At 45.1% G+C, this 25,159-nt stretch overlaps 1 protein-coding gene across 8 annotated transcripts in view; it reads right to left on the bottom strand.

Moving 5' to 3' along the window:
- Positions 1-13,285: 13,285 nt before the first annotated feature.
- Ehmt1 (euchromatic histone lysine methyltransferase 1) overlaps positions 13,286-25,159 on the bottom strand; it is a 128,622-nt gene continuing 116,748 nt past the window's right edge. For all 8 annotated transcript variants that reach the window (XM_040745283.1, XM_040745284.1, XM_021235077.2 and 5 more), the window contains 5 exons: positions 24,013-24,128; positions 23,118-23,204; positions 22,618-22,696; positions 14,746-14,921; positions 13,286-14,576 (listed from right to left, as the gene is read on the bottom strand). In XM_040745283.1, the coding sequence (XP_040601217.1) occupies positions 14,396-14,576; positions 14,746-14,921; positions 22,618-22,696; positions 23,118-23,204; positions 24,013-24,128 (639 nt within the window). In that variant the 3' untranslated portion in view covers positions 13,286-14,395. The remainder of the gene's footprint in view (positions 14,577-14,745; positions 14,922-22,617; positions 22,697-23,117; positions 23,205-24,012; positions 24,129-25,159) is intronic.

Genomic DNA, 25,159 nt, shown 5'->3' with positions numbered 1-25,159 from the left:
CCTGGGGCAGCGGGCCATGGATACCAGTCATTGCTCAGAGCCAGGGCCATCACGTGGCTGGGCAGCACTTTCAGGGGCTGAGTCTGCACAAGCTCCGTGGTCCTGGCCCTACTCAGCAAGGGCATGTTCCCACCCACCACAGCCTTCTCGTACACCTGTCACTACTGTTGAGTCCGTAGTTCCAACTCTCTTCACGCACGCTCCATCCCTCCCACCTCTCCATCCCGTGTTTGTTCGTTATGGTGACACTGGAAAATATAATGTGTCCCAAAGTGTATTTTTTTGCCCAGACAGCTTTACATGCAAATACTCATCGCAACGAGTCATTAGTCTGGTTCAGGTTTCTGAATAATAAATAAATCGTAGACCCCTGCAGAGACTTGTCTGGATGTCTTGCTGTTGTTGCCCAGGAGGAGACACGTTCCATGAGAGCTTCCGGCTGCCGCTCACCTGGAAGTCAGCTGGGCTCAACCTTTGTGCTTGGAGCATCTCCACTGCCCTGCACTCTCCTCCTCCCAGCAAAGCAAACAGCAAGACTGCAGCCCCAGAGGCTCCATGCTGGGGGTCAGGACTGTTGGGCCTCGGACCAGCCCTACTCAGTAATGGCATGTTTGAAAGATCTCCAAGCCGGTGTGTTACCACCCTGTCCTCAGTGCCCGCTGCCTCATGGCTCGCCAAGCATGACTGTTGAGCTCGCAGTCTTCGGGCGACACCTTCTCCAGCAGGACAAGCAGCACCTGCTAGAAGCTGGCCTGGGGGGTTCAGGGCCAGCCCTAATCAGTTTCTGTGGAGCTTCGAGTCACAGCACGCTTCCATGTCATTGGTTCTGGCGGCCACTACTGCTCATCAAGCTGGCTGAGACACTGTAGTCATGGATATAGATCCATCATCCGTCACTGATTTCATGAGTTCACACTTTAAAAGTATCTTCCCATAAGACTTGCTTTTTTTTTTTTAGATTGTTCAGAGCTATTGTGGGTTCTGTAGACAACTCCACCATGTCATCACCCATTGGAGCCTCCATGAGGTTACTCTCTCAAGACTCTATGGAGTACCAGGCAGTGGTGGCACACACCTTTAATCCCAGCACTTAGGAAGCAGGGGCAGGCGGAGCTCTATGAGTTCAAGGCCAGCCTGGTCTACAAAATAAGTTCCAGGACAGGCAGGACTGTTACACAGAGAAACCTTGTCTCAAAAAAAAAAAAAAAAAAAAAAAAAAGACTCCATGAAGCTCCACAGCAGGTGCCGCTGCCATCTTTGTTTTCCCCGAGCAAACATTCTTTTAACCAAATAGGAGAATGGGGACACATGAAGGAACGATCAGGCCAGCATAAGACTAAAAACCATGCAGTGTGAACAGCAATTCCTGCATCTCCATTTCTAGTGTCTAACAGTCTAACACTCTTGGAATCATCATCTTAGCTCCATAACAACTTTGGAAAGTGCCCTTCCTTCTTAACTCTGCCCCCTGTAATGCACAGACTTTCTGTTAGGCCAGCCCTATGCTGGACAAACAGCTTTCTTTGACAAAATACTATGGGATCACAATCCTGGAATCGCCAATATTTTTGGATCTCCATTGAAACTTAGGCTTCACCTTTGCAACTTCAATGAGTGGCCTCTCAAGGTCTCTCTAGAAGGAATCTGAGCCCACTGTACCCTGCTTGTCCTCCGAGTCTTTGTGGGCCCTCTGCACGCATCTCCATGACGCCCTCAATCCTTCATCGCTCTTGCCTGCAAAATTAGTAGCACATAGAAAATACTGCCAAGTTCTGCTGCCAACTTGAGATGTGGCCTCACTCTGGGACTACAGTTTGTAGCAGCCTATGTGTGTCTTTGAAGCTGACCCTGGGAAAGCTTACCCCTAGGACATGGTTTGAGCAAGAACCCATGTGGTGGCATTCTCAATTGAGGCTCTCTCCTTTCAAATCGATTTACATTTTCACAAGCTGGAGCCTTCAGTGGTGTGATTTTTGTGCCTTTGCTGTTGTCCCAGTGTAGAACTCAAAGGTTCTCTCTTCAATGTATGCATCGCTTTAGCATCACAGCTGTTTTCTCTACACGTTTCTGCAACTTTACAACTGCTCACACTTCTGTCGCTGGGTGAAAAATAAGCACATTTTCCCTCTTTCTGTTCCCCTTGCAGCTCCTCCTTACTGCAGATCTGAGTAAGAGCACTGAGCAGTAGCTATGTTGCGGTCTGCAGGCTAACCTGTCTTCAAATTTCCTGTAGCAAATGCCTTAGTCCATTATCTTTTAATTCAGCATGGTGAAATTTTCAGGAAGAAAACAACCAAATCCTCCCTCTCCAGAGTATAACGAAGCCTCTTACTCAGTTCCTAGTAGAGTCTTCATTTACCTCTGATACCTTGTGCATAGTTTTTATATGTACGTGGTCATGTATGTTCACATAGACATGCACATACATGTACAGATGTATGTGTTCATATGCAAGTGGAGGCCAGACATCAAACACAAGTATCATCCCCAAAGGACTTTCTATCTTGTTTTTTGAAACAGGGTCTCTCACTGGCCTGAAGTTAACCAAAAAACATAGTTGCCAAGCCTCAGGGACCTACCTGACACAGGTCCCAGTGCTGAGATTGCAAGTATGCACCATCATACCTGGCTTTTAAAAGAGTGAGTTCTGGGCATCACGCAGATCTTCATGCTTGCAAGACAAGCATCTTACCTACTGGGATACCAGCCCTACTGTCTTGCCATTGCTCAATTTTATTTTATTTTTTGGTTTTTCTTTTAAAACCCCCCGAGTATGCTCCAAATAAAAACACCCAGCAGTCTGGGCTCAGTTAGTTTGTCCATCACTACACTGACCTCCTAACAGCACTGACACTTGTGTTAGGTAAGTCCCCGGGGTGGAGCATAAGCGTACACACTGCGTGACGCCACTGCCTGCCATGTCAACCCTGCACCATTTCCAGGTGAAAACTGCTGCTTGGTACTTCGAGCTCCCAGACCCACAGCTCTGTCCAGGCCCTGAACCTCATACCTGAAGGTCCATTTTCCTTCTAGATATTCTCTCCTAGACACTGAAGTGGGATTTCAGAGAGTAGAGGAGAAAATGGACAGGTTTATAAGAAAGCTAATCTGGAAGATCAGCAGAGAAATGAAATGAGACAACAGGGGAAGGATAATGAAGGATAATGTGAAAATGTACTTCAGAATGACCCACAGCTCAAAAGATGCAGCATGTAGACGCTGCAATAAATTCCAGATTGGATGAGGCAAGTGCGAACTAAGCTATGGGGAAGCAATGAGAATGAGATGGTTAACCTTCATTTTCTACTTGACTGGATTCAGAATCACCATGGAAACACACATCTGGGTGTGTCTATTGAGTACTTCCAGGGAGGTGTGAAGAGGGGAGACCTACTCTGAATGTGGGCAGCACCACAGAATTGGCTAAGGTCCTGGACTGAATGAAAAGGAGAGCGAGAGATGAGCATCAGAGGGCCTCTCTGCTTCCTGACTAGGCACAATTCGGCAGCTACCTTGCCTCTGCTGCCCTGCTATCCCTTCTTAAACCCCAAGCCAAACAAAGCAAACCCTTTTGCCAAGTATTTGTCACAGCAGCAAGAAAGCTAACTAATACAAAGGTAATAATCTCATGGTGTCAAGGTGGGGTAGCCTAGGCAGGGTCACCTCCTACCACTCACATGAGCACCAGAAGCCCAGAAGTCACATGTGCATCTAATCACAGAGGGGCCCACTGTACAGCTGGAGCTGAGAGCCACCCACTTCAGGCAAAGACTGCTCACCCAATTGCAGAATAGTTGAACTGTGGGAAACCACTCAAAGCTAATGTCCTAAGAACACCACCAGAAAAGCAAATCATCACATCTAAAATACTGGCAATCTATAATATAAGAAACACATTTTTCTCAGTATCCAAAGAGCTCTTTAAAATCAACAATAAAGTCATTAATGATTCAACTAGAAATAGGAAAAGGATGTGAAAAGTTGCTTCACACTGTTCCAGAAGAACTTTCAACACACAGGACTACAGTCTGATGGTGACGGCTTTTTAGATTCCTGGCAGGCAGCTAATAGGACTATCCGGAGATGAAGCAACAACTGTGCTGCTCTACGACTCTGGAGTAAATACTATGTTGATCACAACTTTGCTTGCACTAGCTGTGTAGAGGAAATCCCTCTAAAGACAGTCACTTTGAAAAACAAAGGGACTTACCTCTGTAAAGCCCATGCAGGCAGCTGGAGCAACTGGACATAGGACAGACAGAAGGGACTAAATTTAACTACTACCCTTGCTTATACATTTACAGGGAGACAGAATTTGACAGGGTCTCGTATATGTTGGTTTTTTTTTTTAACTAAATCTCAATTGTTCAATTTTACCAATAAAGACTTGGGAGCCCGATATTGGGGTGATAACCTGCTAGCTCAGATAGGCAGGGAAAGCACCCACTGAACTTTCTCCTCCACTGACATCCCAGAAAGGGGATCTTTCCCCTTCACCATCTCAAACAAGACTCCTGCAACTCAGTGTCTCTCCCTTCTACTTCCTATGTGCCTCTCTATCCATCCTCTTGACTACCTCTTACTCTCTATGGTGTTCACTAACTAACAACTAGTTGCTTGCTCTGCCTCTTGACCTATGGTTGGCTTTATTTAGTCCTGGTAACAATATCCAAGCAGGAAAGCTCTTGGATTAAAGGTGTGTGACAGAACTGAGCCACACACACCACAACTAGACACAGGTTTTTCTAGTAAATGATGCAATCTTGGGGTCCATAGTGTGATCAAATATCATAAACACATATAGACAAAACTGACCTTGAATTCTTAGTTGTCTTGCCACCAACTCTTACGTGCTGTGAATACAGGTATATGCCACTTCACTGTTGTGTTTGAATGAGAATAAGTCCCAGAGGCTCGTATGTTTGAATACTTGGTCCAGTTGGTGGACACGTAGTTTTTAAGAAGGATGAGGCTGTTTGGCCTTGTTGAAGGAGATGTGTCATTGAGGGACGGTTCTGAGTTTTCAAAAGACTCGTGTCAGTCGTAGGGTGCTCTGTCTCCTGCTTGTGGATCAGGATGTGAGCTCCCAGCTGTTCCCGATGCCATGCCTTTTCTCCATCATCATGGATTCTAAGTCCTCTGAAACCATAAACCAAATTTAAGTGCTTTCTTTCATAAGCTGCTTTTGGTCATGGTGTCTCACCACAGAAATAGAAAACTGAAACACCCATTCCTAATCTGTTTTTATATAAAATGATTAGATGATTAGATGCATATGATCAAAAACAGTAATTTGATTAATCTGAGGGGTGAAGACAGTGAATAGGTGTCTTAGGGTTTCTAGTGCTGTAAAGAGACATCATGACTTCGGCAACTTTTATAAAGGAAAGCATTTAATTGGGGTGGTTTACAGTTTCAGAGGTTTACTGCATTGTCATCATGGCTGAGACATGACGGCATACAAGCAGACATGGTGCTGGATAAGAAGCTGAGAGTTCTACACCTTGATCCACAGGCAACAGGAAGTGAACTCCGACCCTGGGCATAGCCTGAATATAGAAGACCGCAAAGCCCACACCCATGGTGACACACTTTCTCCAACAAGGCCACACCTCCTAATAGTGCCGCTCCCTCTGGGGTTGTAACTTTCAAACCACCACAGTGGGGTTGTAACTTTCTGACTTTATATATTATATCCATGGTTGCCTTTTTCTATTTAAAACATAAAATCATGAAGAAGCAGGATACAGGTATGAAAGTCATAAACTAATAAGATAATAAAAGGAAGACTAACTTTATAGGTCAGGTTTAAATTTGTGGGGAAAGACTCAACAAATAGTATTTGAGTTGGCATAACCCTACTAATAACCAAAAAAATTGGTTTGGATTTTTAATTTGATATAAAATTAGGGTTTTTTGTTCATTGTTATTGTTTTGCTTTTAGAAACAACTTAGTAAGAAGTGCTAGATACCCATGAAACTGCAACAACCATAAAACTAAGCAAAAATATAGGAAACTGTCATAGTCACCGGGCGATAAATAGAAAATTCGAGCTGCTGGTCACTGAAAGAAGAATGGACCACATCGGTTAACAATCACCCTGCCTGGCTCTCTAAGAAGGCAGCTTTCCAATGACAGCATAAGGAGGAAGGCACCGAAACGCCCAGTCTTCCTGCCGAGATGACAAGTAAGACATGCAGGAGGCAAAAGTAGCTGGTGTTTGAGGGGACGGGGGAAGGGGGGGGGCCAGGACGGAGCCATAACAAAGACTCCAGACTCTTCCACGCCTGCTTGGTGTGGTCTAAAAGGCAGCCGCTGCTCACTCCAGCCACTATGCCTCCCTATCATGATAGACACCTCTAAACCATAAGCCAAACTAGGCGTTTCCTCTGAAATGCTTCCTCTCAGTGGTCTGAAACAATCACAGGCAACAGACACAAAGATAAACTCCACAGTGTACTCCTCAGGCTTTGGATCTGGTGCAGGAGAGAACTAAACCCACAGAGTTGGCCTCTGACACACATGCCCAACCATTATATACACACCCAGCAATAATAACAATAGAAAATGAATAGACAGCTAATGTGTACATTTGAACTGCGTTTAAACAAAATCAGAAGAACTGGCCCTTCACAAAGAACCAAAGAGAATGTCTAGAGATGAAAATTTCTTGTAACTTTAAACTTGTTTTCTGTGATTGAGCATCTTGCCTGCATGTATGTAGGTGTACCACATGGTTATTTGTTGCCCGTGAAGGTCAGGAGGGTGTTGGATTCCCTGCAGCTGGAGTTCCAGAAAGTTGTGGGTGTTAGGGACTGAACCCGGGTCCTCTACAAGAGCAGCAAGTTCTCTTTACTGACAAGCCATTTCCCCAGCCCCCAAAACTTGTTTGTGAAAGGCAAGTTCTCTTGTGCTGAACAGAAAACCAAACACTGAAGAAAACTCACTGGTTTCTAATCAGAAACAAGGCAGGCCAGAAGGCATCAGGACATTTTCAAAGTGCTAAAAGGAAGAAGGGCTGGGAGGTAGTTCAGTTAGCATGCAAAAAGTCCTGGGTTCAATCCTCAGCATGATGGGGCAATCCCACTGCTGACAGATAGATAGAGGCAGGAGAACCAGAAGTTCAAAGTCATCTTTTGCTCCACAGTGAGTTCAAGACAGGCCTGGGATATGAGTCCCTGCCAGAAAAAAAAAAAAAAAATTGCATTCAAAGGAAGAGAAACTGTCCACCAGTCTACACTCCCGAAACAATTTTAAGAATGAAGGTAAAATAGAAGCACTTTTAAAATACTACTAAAATGATGTATGTAGGAATAGGGAAATTGTGCCACAGAGTGTATGTGCAGGTCAGAGGACAATTTTTGTAGTCTCTCTCTAGGTTCTAGGGAATGAACTCAGGTTGTCAGGCTTGGTGGCAAGTGCTTTTATCTGATGAGCATCTCTTTGGCCCCTTATGCACTTTTGAATACACAAAACCATTTAGAAAATTCGAGAATATTTGGAGAGCATGCACAAGCATACACACACGCTGCTAGGCTGGCAAGCTGTCTCAGTGGGTGAAGGCATTTGCCACCAAGAAGGAGAACCTGAGTTTAATCTCCATACACTCCATGTAAGGAGAGAACCAACTCCCATAAACTGTCCCCTTGTAGGAGTTACCTTGAAGGAATGAATGTATTCTAGAAAGATATTTGTACCTCACTTTTCCCATCAGACTACTAAAACAATGTGCCCCAGGACAGAATTGCCCAGCAAACTCTTCTTTCTGGAGGAAGAGGCACCTGGAGATCCCTGGGGGCAGGCAGAGGAGGAGCTTGTCAGCTGACCTCCAAGCAGAGACTTGGGGGGATGGGTGGGACCCTTGATCAGACTGCTTACTTTTGCATATCTCTTGCTTTCTATTTAACACTTACCTCATGCCAGGACTCCAAAGATGGACTTTCGGGGTGGTTCCCGGCTCTTATTGTCCGTTCTCCGCATATGGCCACATTAAGAAAATCCTTACGGGCCAGGCATTGGTGGCGCACGCCTTTAATCCCAGCACTCGGGAGGCAGAGGCAGGCAGATCTCTGTGAGTTCGAGGTCAGCCTGGTCTACAGAGCAAGTTCCAGGACAGCCTCCAAAGCTACACAGAGAAACCCTGTCTCGAAAAACAGAAAGAAAGAAAGAAAGAAAGAAAGAAAGAAAGAAAGAAAGAAAGAAAGAAAGAAAGAAAGAAAGAAAGAAAATCCTTACAATTTTTCACTATTAATTTGTTGCTTTTGGTTGGCTTATGAAGGGCCAGTGGCAGAACCAGAATTGTTAGGGCACAGACTATCACCATATACTCAAATCTCCATAGGCATGCTGTAGCATGTGTACACACTGAAATAAATACATGGGGAAAAATCACACATAGCTGACACATGGATCAAAAGAAAGTCACAAGTGAATTTTTAAAATACTTTAAACCAACTTTGAAATATCACTTATGAGAATTTGTGGAATGAAACTAGTGCTTCCACATGTAAACAACAAAATTGATGATTTATTTAAGATACATTGAGTCAGCCTAAGGTTCAGTTGCAGATTAACAGGAAACACTGAGTCCCTGTTGTCAGCCTGCTAAGTTTGGCCATCCCCACCCAAATGCTGCTACTCTAGCTATCTCCACCCCCTAAAAGAAGAGTAAAATTTTACTAACAGCCAAGTTTGTCTAATGGGCTGCAGACATAACAAGAATGCAAAACTTTAACATAAACAAGATGTACAATGTAGAGGTAAACCCACACAAGGTCAGGTCTATCACAGCACCCCATTCCTGGAACCAAATTGTCTTAGTCAGGGTTCCTATTGCTACAAAAAAAACACCATGACCTAGAAGTGGGTTGGGGAGGAAGGGGTTTATTTGGCTTACACTTCCACATTGCTGTTCACTATTGAAGGAAGCCAGGGCAAGAAACTCAAACAGGGCAGGAACCTGGAGGCAGGAGCTGATGCAGAGGCCACGAAGGAATGCTACTGACTGACTTGCTTCCCGAGGCTTGCTCAGCCTGCTTTCTTATAGAACCTAGGATCACCAGCCCAGGGATGGCCCCTCCCACAATGGGCTGGGCTCTCCCCCACTGATCACTGATTGAGAAAATGCCTTACAGCTGTTAAGTGACCCCTGCTTTGCCTGGTGAACCTACCCTCTCTTTAGAGTCCCTGCTATGCTGTCTTTTTGTGGCATTAATAAATCTCCTAACAACCCCAATACCCAAAAGGACAACCTACTTCTCATTCAGTGGTCCCCATACTGGATTTCAACGGCCCTTTGGTCTGCAGTGCTCTGGTGAATAGAGGCTTCTTTATATTTCTGTATGAATCAAAAAATCCATTTAGACACAGGCTTTACACTTCTCACAAAAACTCACTTGATGGAATACTATAGGCCTAAATGTAAAATGTAAAACTATAATAAAAACTTCCAAAAAAAGATATGCTTGTGTTTGTAGTGGTCAAAACATACCAGATAAGTAACATTCTTTTAAAATTTAACTTTATTCTCTGGAAGTTTCGTGTCACAGACTGTAATTCCACCCACCTCCTGGTGCCCCCACATCCTCCCCTCTCCCCTGCAGTACCTCCTTCAAAGAAAATAAAACTCACAGAGATCTGTCTGCCTCTGTCTCCCAAGTGATGGGATTGAAGGCGTGTGCCACCTCAACTAGGCAAACTACAATATATGTATGGCCTCTTTTTCATTACTTTAATAAAATGTAGAGCTTGAGACAGACTAACTTATAAAGACAAAGGTTTATTGTGGGTAACGATTCTGAACTAAGATCGTGACAGTCATCTTGCTGGTGGGGGCCTGAGGTGACAATAAGGTACCACATGACAACAGGCAGGGAGAGGATACGTGAATGTGCTCGGGTTTCCCTCCTGTCTCCACGGACACAGATCTGATCAATGGTGACTCTCTAATGACGCTTACAGAGGTCCCCTTTGCATACCACATGTGGGCTGAATTTCTACCCTCCTATTAACTCATGAGAAGGGAGGTCACACTTCGACACATCCAGGCCACAATGAGGGTTGGAAGAGTACAGGAACAATTTTCTTATTTCCCTCTGAAGAAACCAACAGAGGACCTAAGAGTGAGATATGCAGGGGACGAGAGGAGAAATACTGGAAACACGTTTTTGTTTCTGCGGATGGATGCAAGAGGCAGATCGGGGCCTGGAGCTCAGTGGTTTGCATTCGGGCCCTAGTATAGCCAAGGGGTCAAGTGCTCAGACTTGCATGCACGCATGATGGTGCAGCCATAGCAGCATGTAAAACTTACAGGCTACATGGATTAGTCAATCTATTCCAACAGTGTAAAGAGAACCGGAGTAGTTTCTTGGCTTCTTATCCCTATGGCGGTTACATCTTGACTCCCTGTGTTTCTCCTTCCCAGAGTCCTCCTGGACTCCTAGTCCCACCTATCTTGGTTCCCTATTGGCCAACAGTGCTTTATTGACATATACCCAGGACTTCCCCCATCACCATCACAACAGTCATTCATGCCAGACAAACAAAAGCACATGCACCTGGGCAAGAAAGAATGTTCAGCACTGCTTCAATGACAGCAGCTGAAACGAAAGACCTAAACACACATACACATAGGAAAGTGAGTATGTTCTCCCAGTACGGAATTCCTTCTGGGGGTGGGGGCGGATTAAAAAAGATCAATTCAGTGGTACGCTACAAGATAATGGCAGACAAACACAAAGCAAGTTCACCTGCACAGCTGACTTACATGAAATCAAGAATGGACAAAACAACTTGTGACGGAAGAAGTCAACACAGGACACAGCAGCAGCTGCCTGGAAGAGGCCAAGACGTAACGAAATAACAAGATCACCTGGCAGACATTTGGCTGGAATGTGTACAGCTGGACGTACCTATGGTTTAAATCTATAAATCACGCTTGGTAAAACCTTGTCAATCTATAGTTACCACACGTCATACACTGCACCCCACTTGTATCCAAGAGCAAACCTTAAAAATACAGTACCAGAACTACTGAAGGAGAACATGTTTTATGATTTTGTGGGTAGAAGCAGGCACAAGGAGCAAACCTATCATCACTCCAGTGAAGACTGTCTAGGTTAAAAAAAAAACTGAATTAAAGGTCAGCTGGAACTTAGGGAGACCTCAAAATAAAACAGAGAGGAAGGTTTACTGATAGAGTGCTCGCCTAGTCAAAGGCCATGGGTCCCATCTCTCTGGCCCTCCTTCTCCCTCTCTGACATGGTCTCACTACGTAGCCCGGGATGGCCTGGAACTTGCTATGAAGACCAAGCTGGTCTCAAATTGACACAGCTCTGCCTCCAGGTGCTGGGATTAAAGCTGTGTGCCATTATTACTTGCAATAGACTACACAATCAGGAGTCAAAGACATACTTTGTCACATGAAAACTTAATTTCAGATGTGTATAAAACTACAGCATATACGAAGCTCATAAAATCAGTGAGACACAACTGTACAGAGGCAGTTCACAGAAAGGGGCACCAACCTACCACAAATATTGATGCTACCAATAATCAAAGAAGTGAAAGACAGCGCACTACAGTATTTTCCTGTAGACAATGAAATAAGGTTGAAGTATACCCAATCCATTTTATGGCAGCTCAGTAATAGATTCCAAACTTACTGCTAACTGAACATAGATTGGTCGGCAAAAGTCAATAGCAGTTACTAGGAAGAACAGCAATTCAGATTCACATGAGGGCAACCTTGAGCTGTTAGGGCAAGATCGGAAAGGAGTTATACAAAAAGGGTATGTGGATGTACCTCACTAACTAGGCAGAAGTTCTAAACTGCAGATATGCAAATGCAGAAGTAGGGAATTCCAATCAAGAGACCTTCGGTGCCCACTAAGCCTTTGGCTGGACTTCACAGGATATGTTCAGTCCTCGAAACTTGTGACAGGTTTCAGCATTCTGTGGCTTCATTTCCTAGCACAATACAACACACACCTCCTTATCCCCTTGTGATGGTTTGAATGAAAATGACCCCATAGGCTCACAGGGAGTGGCACTATTTGAAAGGATTGGGAGGTGTGGCCTTGTTGGAGGAAGTGTGTCACTGTGTAGTGGGCTTTGAGGTTTCCAATGCTCAAGCCAGGCCCAGTGTCACTCTCTCTTCCTGCTGTCCACCGATCCGGATGTAGAACTCTCAGCTACTTCTTCAGCACCATGTCTGAATGTCGCCATGTTTCTCCAAATGATAATGCATTTGGATAATGCATAAACTCTGAACCTGTAAGCCAGCCCCAATGAAATGTTTTCCCTTGTCAGAGTTGCCATGGGCACAGTGTCTCTTCACAGCAATAGAAACCCTAACTAAGACACCCTCAACCCAAGAACATGACCAGTAAAAAAGGCAATGTCCAGAAGTTTTCTTTCCAGCATAGCTTTTATTAGAGGGACCTTGGAAATAGGCCCATGTTCATTAACAAAAGTGTAGGTATTGTGTGGATGCTGCGTGAAGCACACAACACACCCAACACCACAGAGATTGAATTTTACCAACATGGACACCTCTTCCCTGACAGACGTGGTATGGAGGTGTAGTATTTGCACACAAACAGGCAGAGACTAAGGAGGGGAGCTGCTGTGGGCTTCTTCATGGCATGACTCTTCCCTAGGGCAGTCAAGGGCCAAGACCCAAGTTCTTCTGGGAGAAGTGAAACTGGCCTTTGCTGGGGTCTACCAGTATCCACCTGCCCATGGCAATCCACAGCTGTTGCCAATAGTGATGCGAGGGCCACAGGCTGGACAGCATGTGGGCCCAGGCACCCAACTTGATCATTTATAAAGCTGAATCAGTTGTCTTCCTTTGAGAAAAGGCCTGACTGAATGAACTCTATGCTCTCAAAAACAGAGCCTTTGATCAATTTTTCATGGAGCTTACAAGCTCTCCCGTAGTGAACAATGCCAGACTTCCATGGAACACAAAGAGGCACTGGTGTCTGGGCTCCCTAGGGAAGGATGCAGGCATCAGCAGGGAGGAAAGAGCCCCAGCTCTGCCTCCTCCATCCTACTGTGACCGGATGAAAACTGTCACATATGGGGACTCACCTGCTCAAACGGCAGTCAGAATGGCTTTCAAATTTAGATACTGGACACCAAACACATGAGCACACATGCAGCCCTCCAGCCTTGTGTGTGACAATGGGCCTGGCAGACTTCCAGAAACCTGAGTATAGCACCCAAAGTAGAAGGGCTAGGGATTTGTAGAGACCAGGAGAAAGAATGTGTCATAATGAAAACTCCATTTAAAGTACTTTTTTATTGATTTCATTGAAAACAGAACAAGAAATGGTCTGAGCCAAAAGACTGCTCTTAAAACTGTCAAAAAACATTTTAACAGAAAAAAATAAACATGACTGCATTATGAATGTTTTAGAAGAGTCACACACACAAAAAAAACCCCCACTGTCGCTGCACTAATTACAGTATTTAGAAAGGTATATGCCAAAAAAAAGTACATGACCTGCCAGGCCATCACACAAAAGGTGACGGCAAATTTATTCAACTACAAGACTAACATTTTAAAAAAGTTTTCCTGCACTTTATTCTAAAATCATTTTGTTCTCTTTTTACAGTTGATAGTTTATTTTCACGTGGTGAGTAGAAACCACACCAGATTCAGCACCGTTGTCTGTGTTTTGTGTTTTTATTCTTTGTTTGTCCTAATGTTCGGTAATGGTAGAAAACAAACAAGTTTATTTATCATCATAGCATGTGGCTTAAAAATCAACAAAAGGTGCCTGCGTCAACGGAACTGGCTGGGGCTGGTGCAGGGTCTGCCTGCATCGCCAACCTGCTTCCTCGCAAAGAAACACCAGTAAGAGGCTTGATATATAGGGCTAGATATAAGATTTCTTTAAAAAGCAAACCCACATTTCATCAAAGTGAGTAGTGGGTTGGCCAACCTCTCCACGGCTGTAAGGGAGCTAGTGTCCTCGGGCAGCACCTGGGAGCAGGTGCCAGCAACACAAGCTGTGGGGCAGCAGGTCTAACGGAGCAGCTTGGAGGTGACGGTGGCCTTGGTGAGTGCCTTATAGGAGCCTGACCAGACAGTATACAAAACAAACCTGGCAGTGGAGGAGGGCCTCAGAGACCAGGAGAAATGGGAAGCCCTGCAGCGACAGTGCCACCACCAGGAACTCACAAGTTATGCAACATGGAGTCAGGTCTCTGAGGTGCAGGTGCAGGACCAGAGTGCTCTGGTCTGAGCACTGGGCCAGCTGAAACGCCTCAGGCCCAGAACATTCCTGGGAGGTGTCCACACCTCCAGCTCCTCTTGGACATTTTGTGCAGACTTTCCTCTCTAAATTGCAGTCACCAAAATATGATTCTGAAGGTCCCACTGGCAATTCATAGAGGGTCGGCTGCAGCTGCAGAGCTGGTATCCGGAAGGCCATTCTCTTGAGCCTCCTGCGCTGCACTAGCTTGCCGTTGGGCCAGGGCTGCGCTTGAGTGCCGACACTTGGGAGACCCACACCGGCAACTGAAAAGCTTGCCCTTGACATCCCAAAAGCGTTCCCCGTAGTCAAACCTGGGGAAGTAGAATTCAGCATTTCCATGTGATGGCAGGTAGGATATCCCAAGTGCCCCTAAGTTGCCCCATGTAGGCCCAGAACCCTACATGTTTGAAGTACATGCATGGCTAAGAATGTAGCAACCCTAACCAGCCAGGGTCGCACTGTGCCTGGGGCTGTACATACCCCAGCTGCTCCCCAGCCTGGATTAGGCGGGTACTGAAGAAGGCGATTCTGGGAAACCGCAGGTCCTGGTGTGACATGAACACTCGCACAGGCACAAGGTTGGGCTCGCAGTGGTGGTTGATGAACCGGCTGACATTTCCATAGAACCGAGCATCAATGCAGTATACCTCTCCATCCTTTGGGGAAGAAAAGTGAGAGTCCATGACAGGCTACAGCCAGTAAGCAATCCAGGACATGTTGTCCTTACCCTAGAAACCAGCACAGTAGCCGTGAAAATCTGGAGCTGAGTAGTAGCTCTGAAGAACTGAATTCTGTGGCCCAGTGCTAACTCAGGCTCAGCAAAAAAGACTTCTGCCACAGGCCATGCTACACTAAATCTCGCAGTACCAGAGGTAGGAGCACCATGCTAACCAGGGACACAGAGTACAGGTTTCTAAGTGTCCCTGTCCCACAACTCTGCCCAGGTTCTGTGGTTGTTTCCTGGCAGACAGGGACGGTGGGATCAAGATATGCTGAGTGGGCTGTGCTAACTCTTAAGCCATTTAAGCAATTGTCTCACAGAGCTCCTATGTGTGAGAAACGGCTGTGGTATGATGCCTACTTCATGGCAAAGGAGGTCTTTGCGGGAGAGGGCAGGTCTGACATGCAGAAAAGATCTGGAAACTGTCCTACTTGACTCCAAGGAACTGACTGCCCAGAATGAAATAGGCAGGTCTGGGACTGGCCACACTGTTCATCCAGAACTGTTGCTACAGGCCATCCCAAGTTGTGGTGCTTGGGTAATTCTGTTACATAGCCACAGTATATAAGAGAGGAGAGTTAGAGAGGAAAGCCAGGTAGGTATGTTGGGTAATTCTGTGATGCAAAGCCCAAACAAGAGCCTGCTCCAGACAACCTGGGCTCGCTCTGTGAACACACTCAGAATTCAGGCTAAGGTCAAACACAAACCAATAATGGCAATGCTTGGGTCTGAGATGGGTATCTGATAACCTTCACTTTGTAATTTCAGGACCTGAAGGAAATAGAGTGATGGATATGGACAACCAACCAGATCAAAGACAGAGCAACCTATGTCCTGTATCTACCATAAAGACAATAATTGAAGACTCCTGTGACTCTGCTTATGTGGAAATAGCCTAGGAAGCTACAGATAACCCTAGCCTCTGAAGAAAACAACTCTAAAATCAGGCAGTACACATGCTAAAGGTACTAAGAGCTGGAGAGTCCACGGGATTCTGGGGTGGGAGCCAGTCTACACACTGAAACCGCCTGGCCCACACTGAAAGAAGGTATCAAGACGACTGTAAGCAACAGAGAGTTGGATAGAGACCAGAACTGCACATGAATAGCAGAGCCCAAATCTGAAACTAGACTTAAAAGACAAACAAGAAACATGCCCACTTTGAGGGGCAGGGGGAACAGCTAACAGTAAGCATACAAATAAGCACCGGGTATGGTGGCACATGCCTTTGATTGCAGCAATGTAGAGGCAGGCATATCTCTGAGAGAAGGTTTTACTATGTGAGTCCTGACTGCCTTCAGCACAGGTACTGAGATGGTATAGACACATGCTAGCATGCCTGACAAAAACACAAATTCTTCTGAATTAACTAAAACATAACATAGCTGCATATAACTGGTAATACAACTGCACAGAAAGACAACCAGCAATACTTAAGTCAAGCAACCACAGAGAGCACATGCTCCCAGCAAGTGTGATGTATGTGTGCTCCTGACATCAGCAAGATTACTCTTTTAAGAACCAAGAGTCTATCTAGAGGTTAAGGTCAGGGCAGCTCTCAACCCGAGCAGAGAAGTGGACCACCTGTGGCCACGTGTCTCACTGGGGGCTTCAATTATGACTCCATAGTTAAACACATGTTTCAGCATCTTGGCTAGGTGTGGTGGTGCTTTTAATCTTAGCCTTTAGAAGGCAGAGAAGGTTTTATGAGTTCTAAGTCAGCCTGTCCTACATAGTGAATTCTAGGTCAGACAAGGCTAAAGATTGAGGCCTTGTCTCAAAAAGAAAAGGAGAAGAGTCACAGTGGTTATGAGTACTGGATGCTCTTCTAGGATGTTCGCTTGATTCCTAGCTCCCATGCGGCAGTTCACAACTGCAATCTACTTACTCCAGTACCAAGGGATCTGGAGCCCGCTTCTGATCTCTGAAGGCACCAGGTATACACACAATACACAGACATACAATGCACACTGGCACATCCACACATAAAAATAACTTTTAGAAAAAAAAAGAAAGAGGGGCTGGAGAGATGGCTCAGTGGCTAAGAGCACTGGCTGCTCTTCCAGAGGTACTGAGTTCAGTTCCCAGCAACCACATGGTGGCTCACAACCATCTGTAATGAGATCTGGTGCCCTCTTCTACCCTGCAGGCATACATGCAGACAGAACACTGTATACATAATAAATAAATCTTAAAAGAAAAAAGAAAGAAATGAATACCTTAGCTAACTTTGTTCTATGAAATCTATTCTCAAGGGCACAGAGGCTTGGTTGGACATAAGAACGCCAACAGTGCAAAAAACAGCAAGACAAGAGGCACGAAATCTGTGGGGCCCAAAGCAAGAGCAGTGTGCACGTCATGATAAAAACATTCCGAGTATATTTAAAAAACAGACAAACCACGATTTATACCAACATTCAAAACAAAAGGAACTTGGAAGAGAGAAGTGGGAAGATGGCCACAAATTCAAGACCAATCTAGATAGTAAAATCCTACCTCAAGACACACAAAGGGTAAAAAATTTGAAACGAATAAATTTCCTTTACATCGGGCAAATTTTCACCTCCACCTCATTCTAGAAATGGGCAGACACATGGACAGGGCAGAGTATATCTGCTTCTCCGAAGGAAGAGCAGATGGCTGAAGACAGGTGGGAGAAAAAAAATCTTAAAAAAAAAAAAATCTGGGCTGTGGAGATGGTTCTGTCAGTAATGTGCCAGCCACACCAAGAATCTGAGTTTAGATCCCCAAGACCTAAGTAAAAGCAAGGTGATGTGCCATTGTGTTAATAAGCCAGTGTAGCCAAACCAGGAAATACGGCAGAAAGAACAAGACACCTGATGCCAACATTTAGCCTCTAAACACCCCCCCAAAATAAACATGTCCTTAAATGAACATGAACAACATGACAGAAGCCCCCAGTGGTACAGAGATGTCAGGTAAAAGGGGACACCAAGGTTCACAGGCACCACAACTTCCATTAAGAACACAGCTAGAAAGAACATGGTGCCGCCAGCATAGGTGTTACTAGGCCTCGTGAAACAACCGTAGTTAACACACATGTCCAGAAGGCAGGATCTCTGCAGAGCAATAACCAGTGTCTTCAGTACAGGAGATAGCAGGCCCTGGGATTACTGCACTCCTTGGATGCAGCAGATGTGAGCACTCCTGAAGGGCTCTGGGAGCCGACTCAGTGCAAAGAACTTGGAAGAACTGGGGAAATGTGTGAGAAAGCTGGCACCAGATAACTCTGGTGAAATGGAGTTAGAATATGTGTGATATACACACACACCGCACACGCACGCACGCACACACACACACACACACACACACACACACACACACACACACACACACACACCACTGTATAAGAAAAAGAAAAAAGAAATTAAGCAAGGAAATGCTGACTCTGGTGACTTCTCACAACACTCCGGTACTAATATCACCTGGCAGGGAAGGTAAGTGTTTCTCTCTAAGAGTGTACTCAATGGGCAAGAAACAAAAATTACACAACCTGGAAATTGTGTATGCAACAACTCTTAATCAATAAGTCATGAAAGGTACCAAAACTAAAAGGTGAACATGGCAAGATCAACCAAAAAACCCAACCATTTCCAAGTACTACCCATAGTCAGCTGAGAAACAAAATGAAAGGCAATGCCATTTTAACAACCATGTTTCATATCTATTTACGGAACAGTGAGGTTCTGCAGAGAGAGAAATTAAAGACCTAGTGGATCTGGACACCCACAGCTGCAGCGTCACACACCTGAGTAGACAAGAGTTAATGGAATTCCCAGCCAAGACTCAGAGCTGCTGATCACGCAGACACCATGACTGACTCTCAGAACTAACACAATCATGAAAAGAGACCATCTGAGGACTAATACCGCTGCATAAGTGAAACTTTGTCACTAAGAGGGTGGCACTAGTCTAAAAGTCAGAAATCAGACAAGGAAAAAAGAGGTTTCAGACACAGAAGCACATGAGTGAGAAACAGTGGCTTGGCCAGCAGTGCCTGGATATCTACCAATCCTCAGATAAGATACAAACCCAGCCCTCACCTCAGACCATTCACCAAGGCTGACCGGAAGAGGTCTATGGAAAGACGAAGGAGAAAGCTTCATGCTCTTAGGGGAGACAGATTCCTCAGAAAAGAATGGACTGAGCATTAAAACCACCTACATGGTGGCTTACAACCATCTGTAACTCCAGTTCAGGAGATCTGATTCCCTCTCTGGCCTCTGTGGGCACCAGACACACACATGGTGAACAGATACACACGTAGACAAAATTCACCACACAAATAAAATAAAGTAGAATAAAAATTATTTTTAAAAAGTAAATCTGGAAGGAACTAAGGAGATGGCTCAGTGGGTAAAGATCTCATTGTGCAAATGCAAGGAGCTACATTCCAGTACGCCAGCACGCAGGTAAAAAACTGGGTGGACCGGTGCACACCTGCAACTCTGGAGAAAGATTTTAGGGGCCTGCTGGTCAGCTAGCCTAGCCAATCAGCGAGCTAAATTTCAGTAAAAGATCTACTCTAAAAAAATAAGGTAGAACAGACATGGTGTATACACCTATAACCACAGAACTCAGGAAGCATAAGGAAGCAGATCTCTGTGAGTCTGAAGCTAACCTCTATAGTCTACACAGCAAGCTCTAGGCTAGCCAGGGCCACAAAGTAAGAATACTAAAAACAGCAACAGTGCTGGGCTTGGTGGTACATGAATTTAATCCCAATACTCAGGAAGCAGAGGCAGGCAGATCCCTGTGAGTTCCAAGACAGCCTGGGCTGTTCCACAGAAAAACCTTAGCTCAAAATAACCCTAATAATAATAACAACAACAACAAGAGGAGGAGGAGGAGGAAGAGGAGGAGGAGGAGGAGGAGGAGGAAGAGGAGGAGAGGAGGAGGAAGAAGAAGAAGAAGAAGAAGAAGAAGAAGAAGAAGAAGAAGAAGAAGAAGAAGAAGAAGAAGAAGAAGAAGAAGAAGAAGAGCAAATCAGTATTATCAACCATCAAGAAAACAGAAATTAAAATTATAGTGTGTAAATCAAGCATGGTGGATCATGCCTGGTATCCCAGCTCTTGGAAGGCTGAAGCAGGAAGGAGTTCAAGATCACTCTGGCCTGTATAGAGAGAAGCAGGGCAGGCCAATCAAAAGATACATAAAATGGTGTCTGGAGCCAACAAGGTTGATATTAGCGGTCATGTAAGCACATGGGAGGCTGAGGCAGTTACTACAAGTTTGAGGCAAGCCTGGTCTACATTACAAGTTTCAGGCCAGGACTACATAGTGAAACTTATCTCCAAAAAAACCCAAAAATAAACAAATAATATACTTAGAATAAAATAGTATTGGGCCAGTGAAATGACTCAGTGGGTAAAGACACTTGCTGCCAAGCCTGAAAATCTGACAAGCTGACTCCTACAAACTGTACACACACAGACACAGACACACACACACACACACACTTATTTTTTTTTAAAGTGGCTCCTTTGAAACCTCTTTAGAAAACTGGTAGTTTCTTTTAAAATCATACATCTTTACCATGCATCAAATAATATGGTAAAGATCACAGCTGCCAAAAGTGACTGTCTAACAAAGTGCAGTGTTCATCAGATCCCAGCAGAAGAAGGCTGTGCAGAATTTGCCTGGCTGATTTTGAAGCTGTCCCGAAGGTAAGAGCCATGAACTACAGTAATTGATACTCAGCAGGAGGAAGCCCAGGCATTGAGGACACTTATGAGTCACACTGCTGAGTTAAGTAGTGAAGAAACATGAGTGTCAATATGGGAAACTAACACACTGACCTTAAAGGCTAAAAAAATTCCTGGAAATATACGTATTTTACAAAAACATAAATAGGGGCTACAAAAGCCTACAGAATATATAACTTCAAGACTGGCAAATACACTACCATAAAAATAAATAAACAACTGGGCGGATGGATGGATGGATGGATGGATGGATGGATGGATGGATGGATGGATAAAGAGTCTCTTGTTGAAGAAGGTAGGAAAGGATGGCATGCACACCAGGACATGCATCCACACCAACAAGAGGGGAGCTCTTATAATCAGCCCTCCATCATTTTGCAAGCACAAGCACCCAGGAAAACAAAATCTGCCTCAACTCAGGAATTGGTGCACTGCTTATACAAGACATCTAAGGACTTTGACACTCTTGAGCCTGAGAAACATATTTGTTTTTTGTTTGTGGGTTGTCACCCCCCCCCCAATTTGTTTGTTTTCTTTTTAAAATGTATTCCTGGCTGGCCTAAACTAACCAAGAAGAAGAGTTCAACTTTTAGCTTCACAGCCTCTACCTCTAGCATGTACCATCACACGTGACTTTTGTGGCGTTTTGTTTGTTTGCTCCCCATGTGTATGGGTGTTTTGCCTACATGTGTATATGCCTACATGCCTATGTGCATCATGTGAGTGCCTGGAGCCCATGGAGGCCAAAAGAAGACCAGATCCCCTAGGACTAGAGTCACAGTTTTGAGTTGCCATATGGGTGCCAGGAATGGAACCCAAGTCCTCTGGAGTATTGGACAGTGCTTTTAAGTAGGTGTCACCTTTCCAGTCCCCACAGCTGGCTATAACATAGTCTGGTTTTACAAATGCTAACTTTTAGGTGACTTGAAAGTCAAGAAGTCTCTAGGGATACTATTGATGCCATGATGGCTACATAAGAAATTAGAAAAATCTTTATTTCCTTACCTATTAGCACTGACTGTGACCTTTATGATGTATTTACTTACTAGTTATTTTAAACAAGGTCTCATCACATAATTCTGGCTAACTTCAAACTCACAGAGCTCTGCCTATCTCTGTCTCCAAGCACTAGGATTAAAGGTGAGCACTATAACACCCAGCTTTGCTGGGTAGTGATGGTGCACGCCTTTAATCCCAGCACTCAGGAGGCAGAGGCAGGTGGATCTCTGTGATTTTGAGACCAGCCTGGTTTACAAGAGCTAGTTCCAGGACAGTCTCCAAAGCCACAGAGAGAAATGCTGCCTCGGAAAAAAACAAAAAACACCACCCAGCTTTACGAAGTTTTTAAATAGCAATTCCTGAATTCAGAAACGATGAGCATGAGGTGGTCTTGAGAACCTTGCGACTGGCCCCAGAAGCCATTGGAAACCCTACTCCTGGAGTAGACCAAGCTTGGCCCTCTATTTTCTCCCAATATACTCTAGGGTCAATGGAAACACATGAACACCCCCATTACCAGCATTTCTGGATCCCCTGCTGCTTCCCATGGACTCCATGAGCTGTTCCCTATTGGTTGGTCTCAGAGAAGCAACCTGGGAACTGGGGCACACAGTGAGATATTCCAGGTAGCTTCTCTCTTAAGGTAGATGGCTTGTTACAATAGCACAGAGATCTCCCAAGTTAGATGCCTAAGCCTTGAACACCAAAATGAACCAGAACTATGTGGTTAAAACCTAACAGATCTACATTGAGCCTATACCCACCAGCAACAGGGTGTTCATTAGACTGATTCTAGGTCTAGCCTACCTGTGCCAGCTACTTTCCAGAATGTACCAAAACTAACTGTCCAAGTTTTACAATTTGCAATCATTTGCTTATATGCTTTGGGCCTTTACAACACATTACCTTATTGTCAAGATCAAAGAGGTAAGAGTCCTCTTCCCGAACATCAGCTTCAGAGTCCGAAATCAGCTCCCCTACGTATCTGTAGTGAGAAAATGGAAGACCCACCTCACCTCTGTGCCCTCAGACAAGGAACAGTGCCGAGGAAGGCAAGGATGCAGAAGAAGTTCTATGGGCTAAGCTGGACTTTGGGTCTGGCCCCACATGTCTGTAGTACACGGTGAGGATCAAGGATGGCTTACCAAAGATACTAGTACTGTGAGCAGCTGGGGCAGAAAATCCAAGCACAACTCTGGGGCTAGCAGCAAGACCCTGGCATCTAGACCCTGTGGGCTGTTTGAGAGACTGGTGCAATCAATATCTCCACTGCCTTACTGCTGCACGACAGTGAATCATAGGCTCCCAGGGGTTTCTTAGAGCACAAACATGTATGAGGAATATCAGAAATGAAAAAACAAAACGAAACTATCAACAGAGCTGTGGGACTCTGGGGACCCACTTACTCGCAGACAAAGGTGCCCAGTGGGATATCCTGGAGGGACCGCACACCCCAGCCCATGTCCTGTGTTCGGTAAAGCTGCAGCCTTGCCCTGGAAAACAGGTAGAGGGGAGGTGGACATGTACCTGATGGTCAGCAAACCAGCTTGTATCCATTCTGAAATGAGTGAGATGAGCAAATAGAAAAAAATGATGCAGGTTCCAAATCAAGAAATATTACAACTTTGTAGGTGACTAAAAGCAATTCTAGTCACTGGAGAGACCCAGTACCACACACACAGGAAGCTGAAAATCCAGGACTCAGACTGTCAACTATTACTGGCCTAAATTATGAGGCAGCAGTGAAGGCTAAGGTATTCAACCCATAGAAGTGCACTAGAAGTCCACTAGAACCCAGACTGCTGTCATTCCATTACTTAAGGAGTGTGCCAGCAACAAGCAGCCAGGCAGGCTCCTATAGGCTGAGCAGGCTCCAGGTAGACCATGCTTAAGGAATTTACCCACTCTTCAAGGCACCCTCAGATCAGACCCATCCTATGGGCCCATCTGTAAATATGGTGAAGGGGAATAGGAAGACAAGTTTGTGCACTCTGTCCTTGGTGCACTATGTACAAATCATAGCTACCAATGCTTAAAACCTGACTCTTGCTGTGACACAGGAGGCACAGGTAAAGGTACAAGGCAAGCAGAGGGAACCAATTACGAGGAAGGAACCCTTCAGTCTGAGAAAAACCATCAACCACCACCTCTGTCAATGTTGACGGGCTTTCCACTCATATCTAAGCCAGTTTAGCTTGGCTGGTTGTTTACACTTACACACGCACGCACACACGAACCCAACCACAAATATACATGTTCCTGGTCTAGTGTGACCTAATGTAATGCATCTACACCCCTCACCTGAGACCATTTTGCACCACACGATTGCGGCAGTTCCTCCAGCATGAGCAGGCATGATTGCACTCGAAGATCAAGGGTGGTTCTGCCATGTTAAACTCAGGCAGGAGTCGGCCATCCTGTTAATAGACGGCCACAAGGGCCAGCAGATGTCAACCAGCATTTCTTAAAAACAAACTTTAATAACCTATTTTTACAAAGTACCCAGTCTGGCTTCAAATATTCACAAACACTAAGGTTTATGGACAGACTTTAACAGCTTGGGAAATAACCGAATTAGGCTTCACGTCTGTGGTTTGAATGGAAATTTCACCAGGTATGGTACAAGTTTGAGAGCCTCTTGGGGGAAATCAGCCCTGGTTCCTGCCTGCTATAATACTGTTCTAACCCTCCTACCTGTCCTGTCTCAAGTAGTTAACACCTTCTGGTTGCTTCTAGAGAATCCAGTCACATACCCTCTCCCTTTCTTCAACTCAATTCTACCTAGAGGTGACACATTAGGACCATGTGCACTTCTGAGACTTTTGGGAGCTTCTCGCACAATTAGGACTTTGATCAGAATGCTACTAAGCTAAGCCCCAGCATGGGCCATACTCTAAAGATAACTGATACCTGCCAGCCCCTCCCCTTACCCTAAGCACTGGTTACACAGTTCTTATTTGTGTTGTCCTCTCATTCAGATGACAAGCCCTCCAATCTCTATGACTCTTCTCTTCTAAACCAAGAACATGACGCTGCTCCCTTTGCAGTCTGCTTTCTCTTCACTCAGGACATTCTAGCATCCATGACTTCTGAACTGACGTGAAGATTATGCACCTTCCCTCCCTCTGTACTTGAGCTGCACCCTGGCCTCAAGGCCCTACTGTCTTAGTGTCTCCTCCCACAAGCACTGCCAGTAACCGTAAGCCTGTGACGCCTACTTCAGGCCAGTGTCTACTGATACTAGCCCCTGACCTAGTTTTTCTACGAAGCATCTCTTTGGACACTTGTACATGGCAAATATAACAAGCAAAAACAACAAAGAAGCTTCCTCTTATAGCTATGCCAGAACAGCTACTGTACTACTGTCTAGGTAGTTACATAAGACAAGGACTCCAGCATTAGGACTCTGGAAAGCTACACCTTAGACCCACAATCTGCTTGGACTAGC

Source organism: Mesocricetus auratus, unplaced genomic scaffold (assembly GCF_017639785.1).
Source record: "Mesocricetus auratus isolate SY011 unplaced genomic scaffold, BCM_Maur_2.0 Super-Scaffold_100004, whole genome shotgun sequence".
Lineage (NCBI taxonomy): Eukaryota > Metazoa > Chordata > Mammalia > Rodentia > Cricetidae > Mesocricetus > Mesocricetus auratus.
The sequence above is the reverse complement of the archived record's forward strand: the minus strand, read 5'-3'. Positions and strand labels throughout refer to the sequence as shown.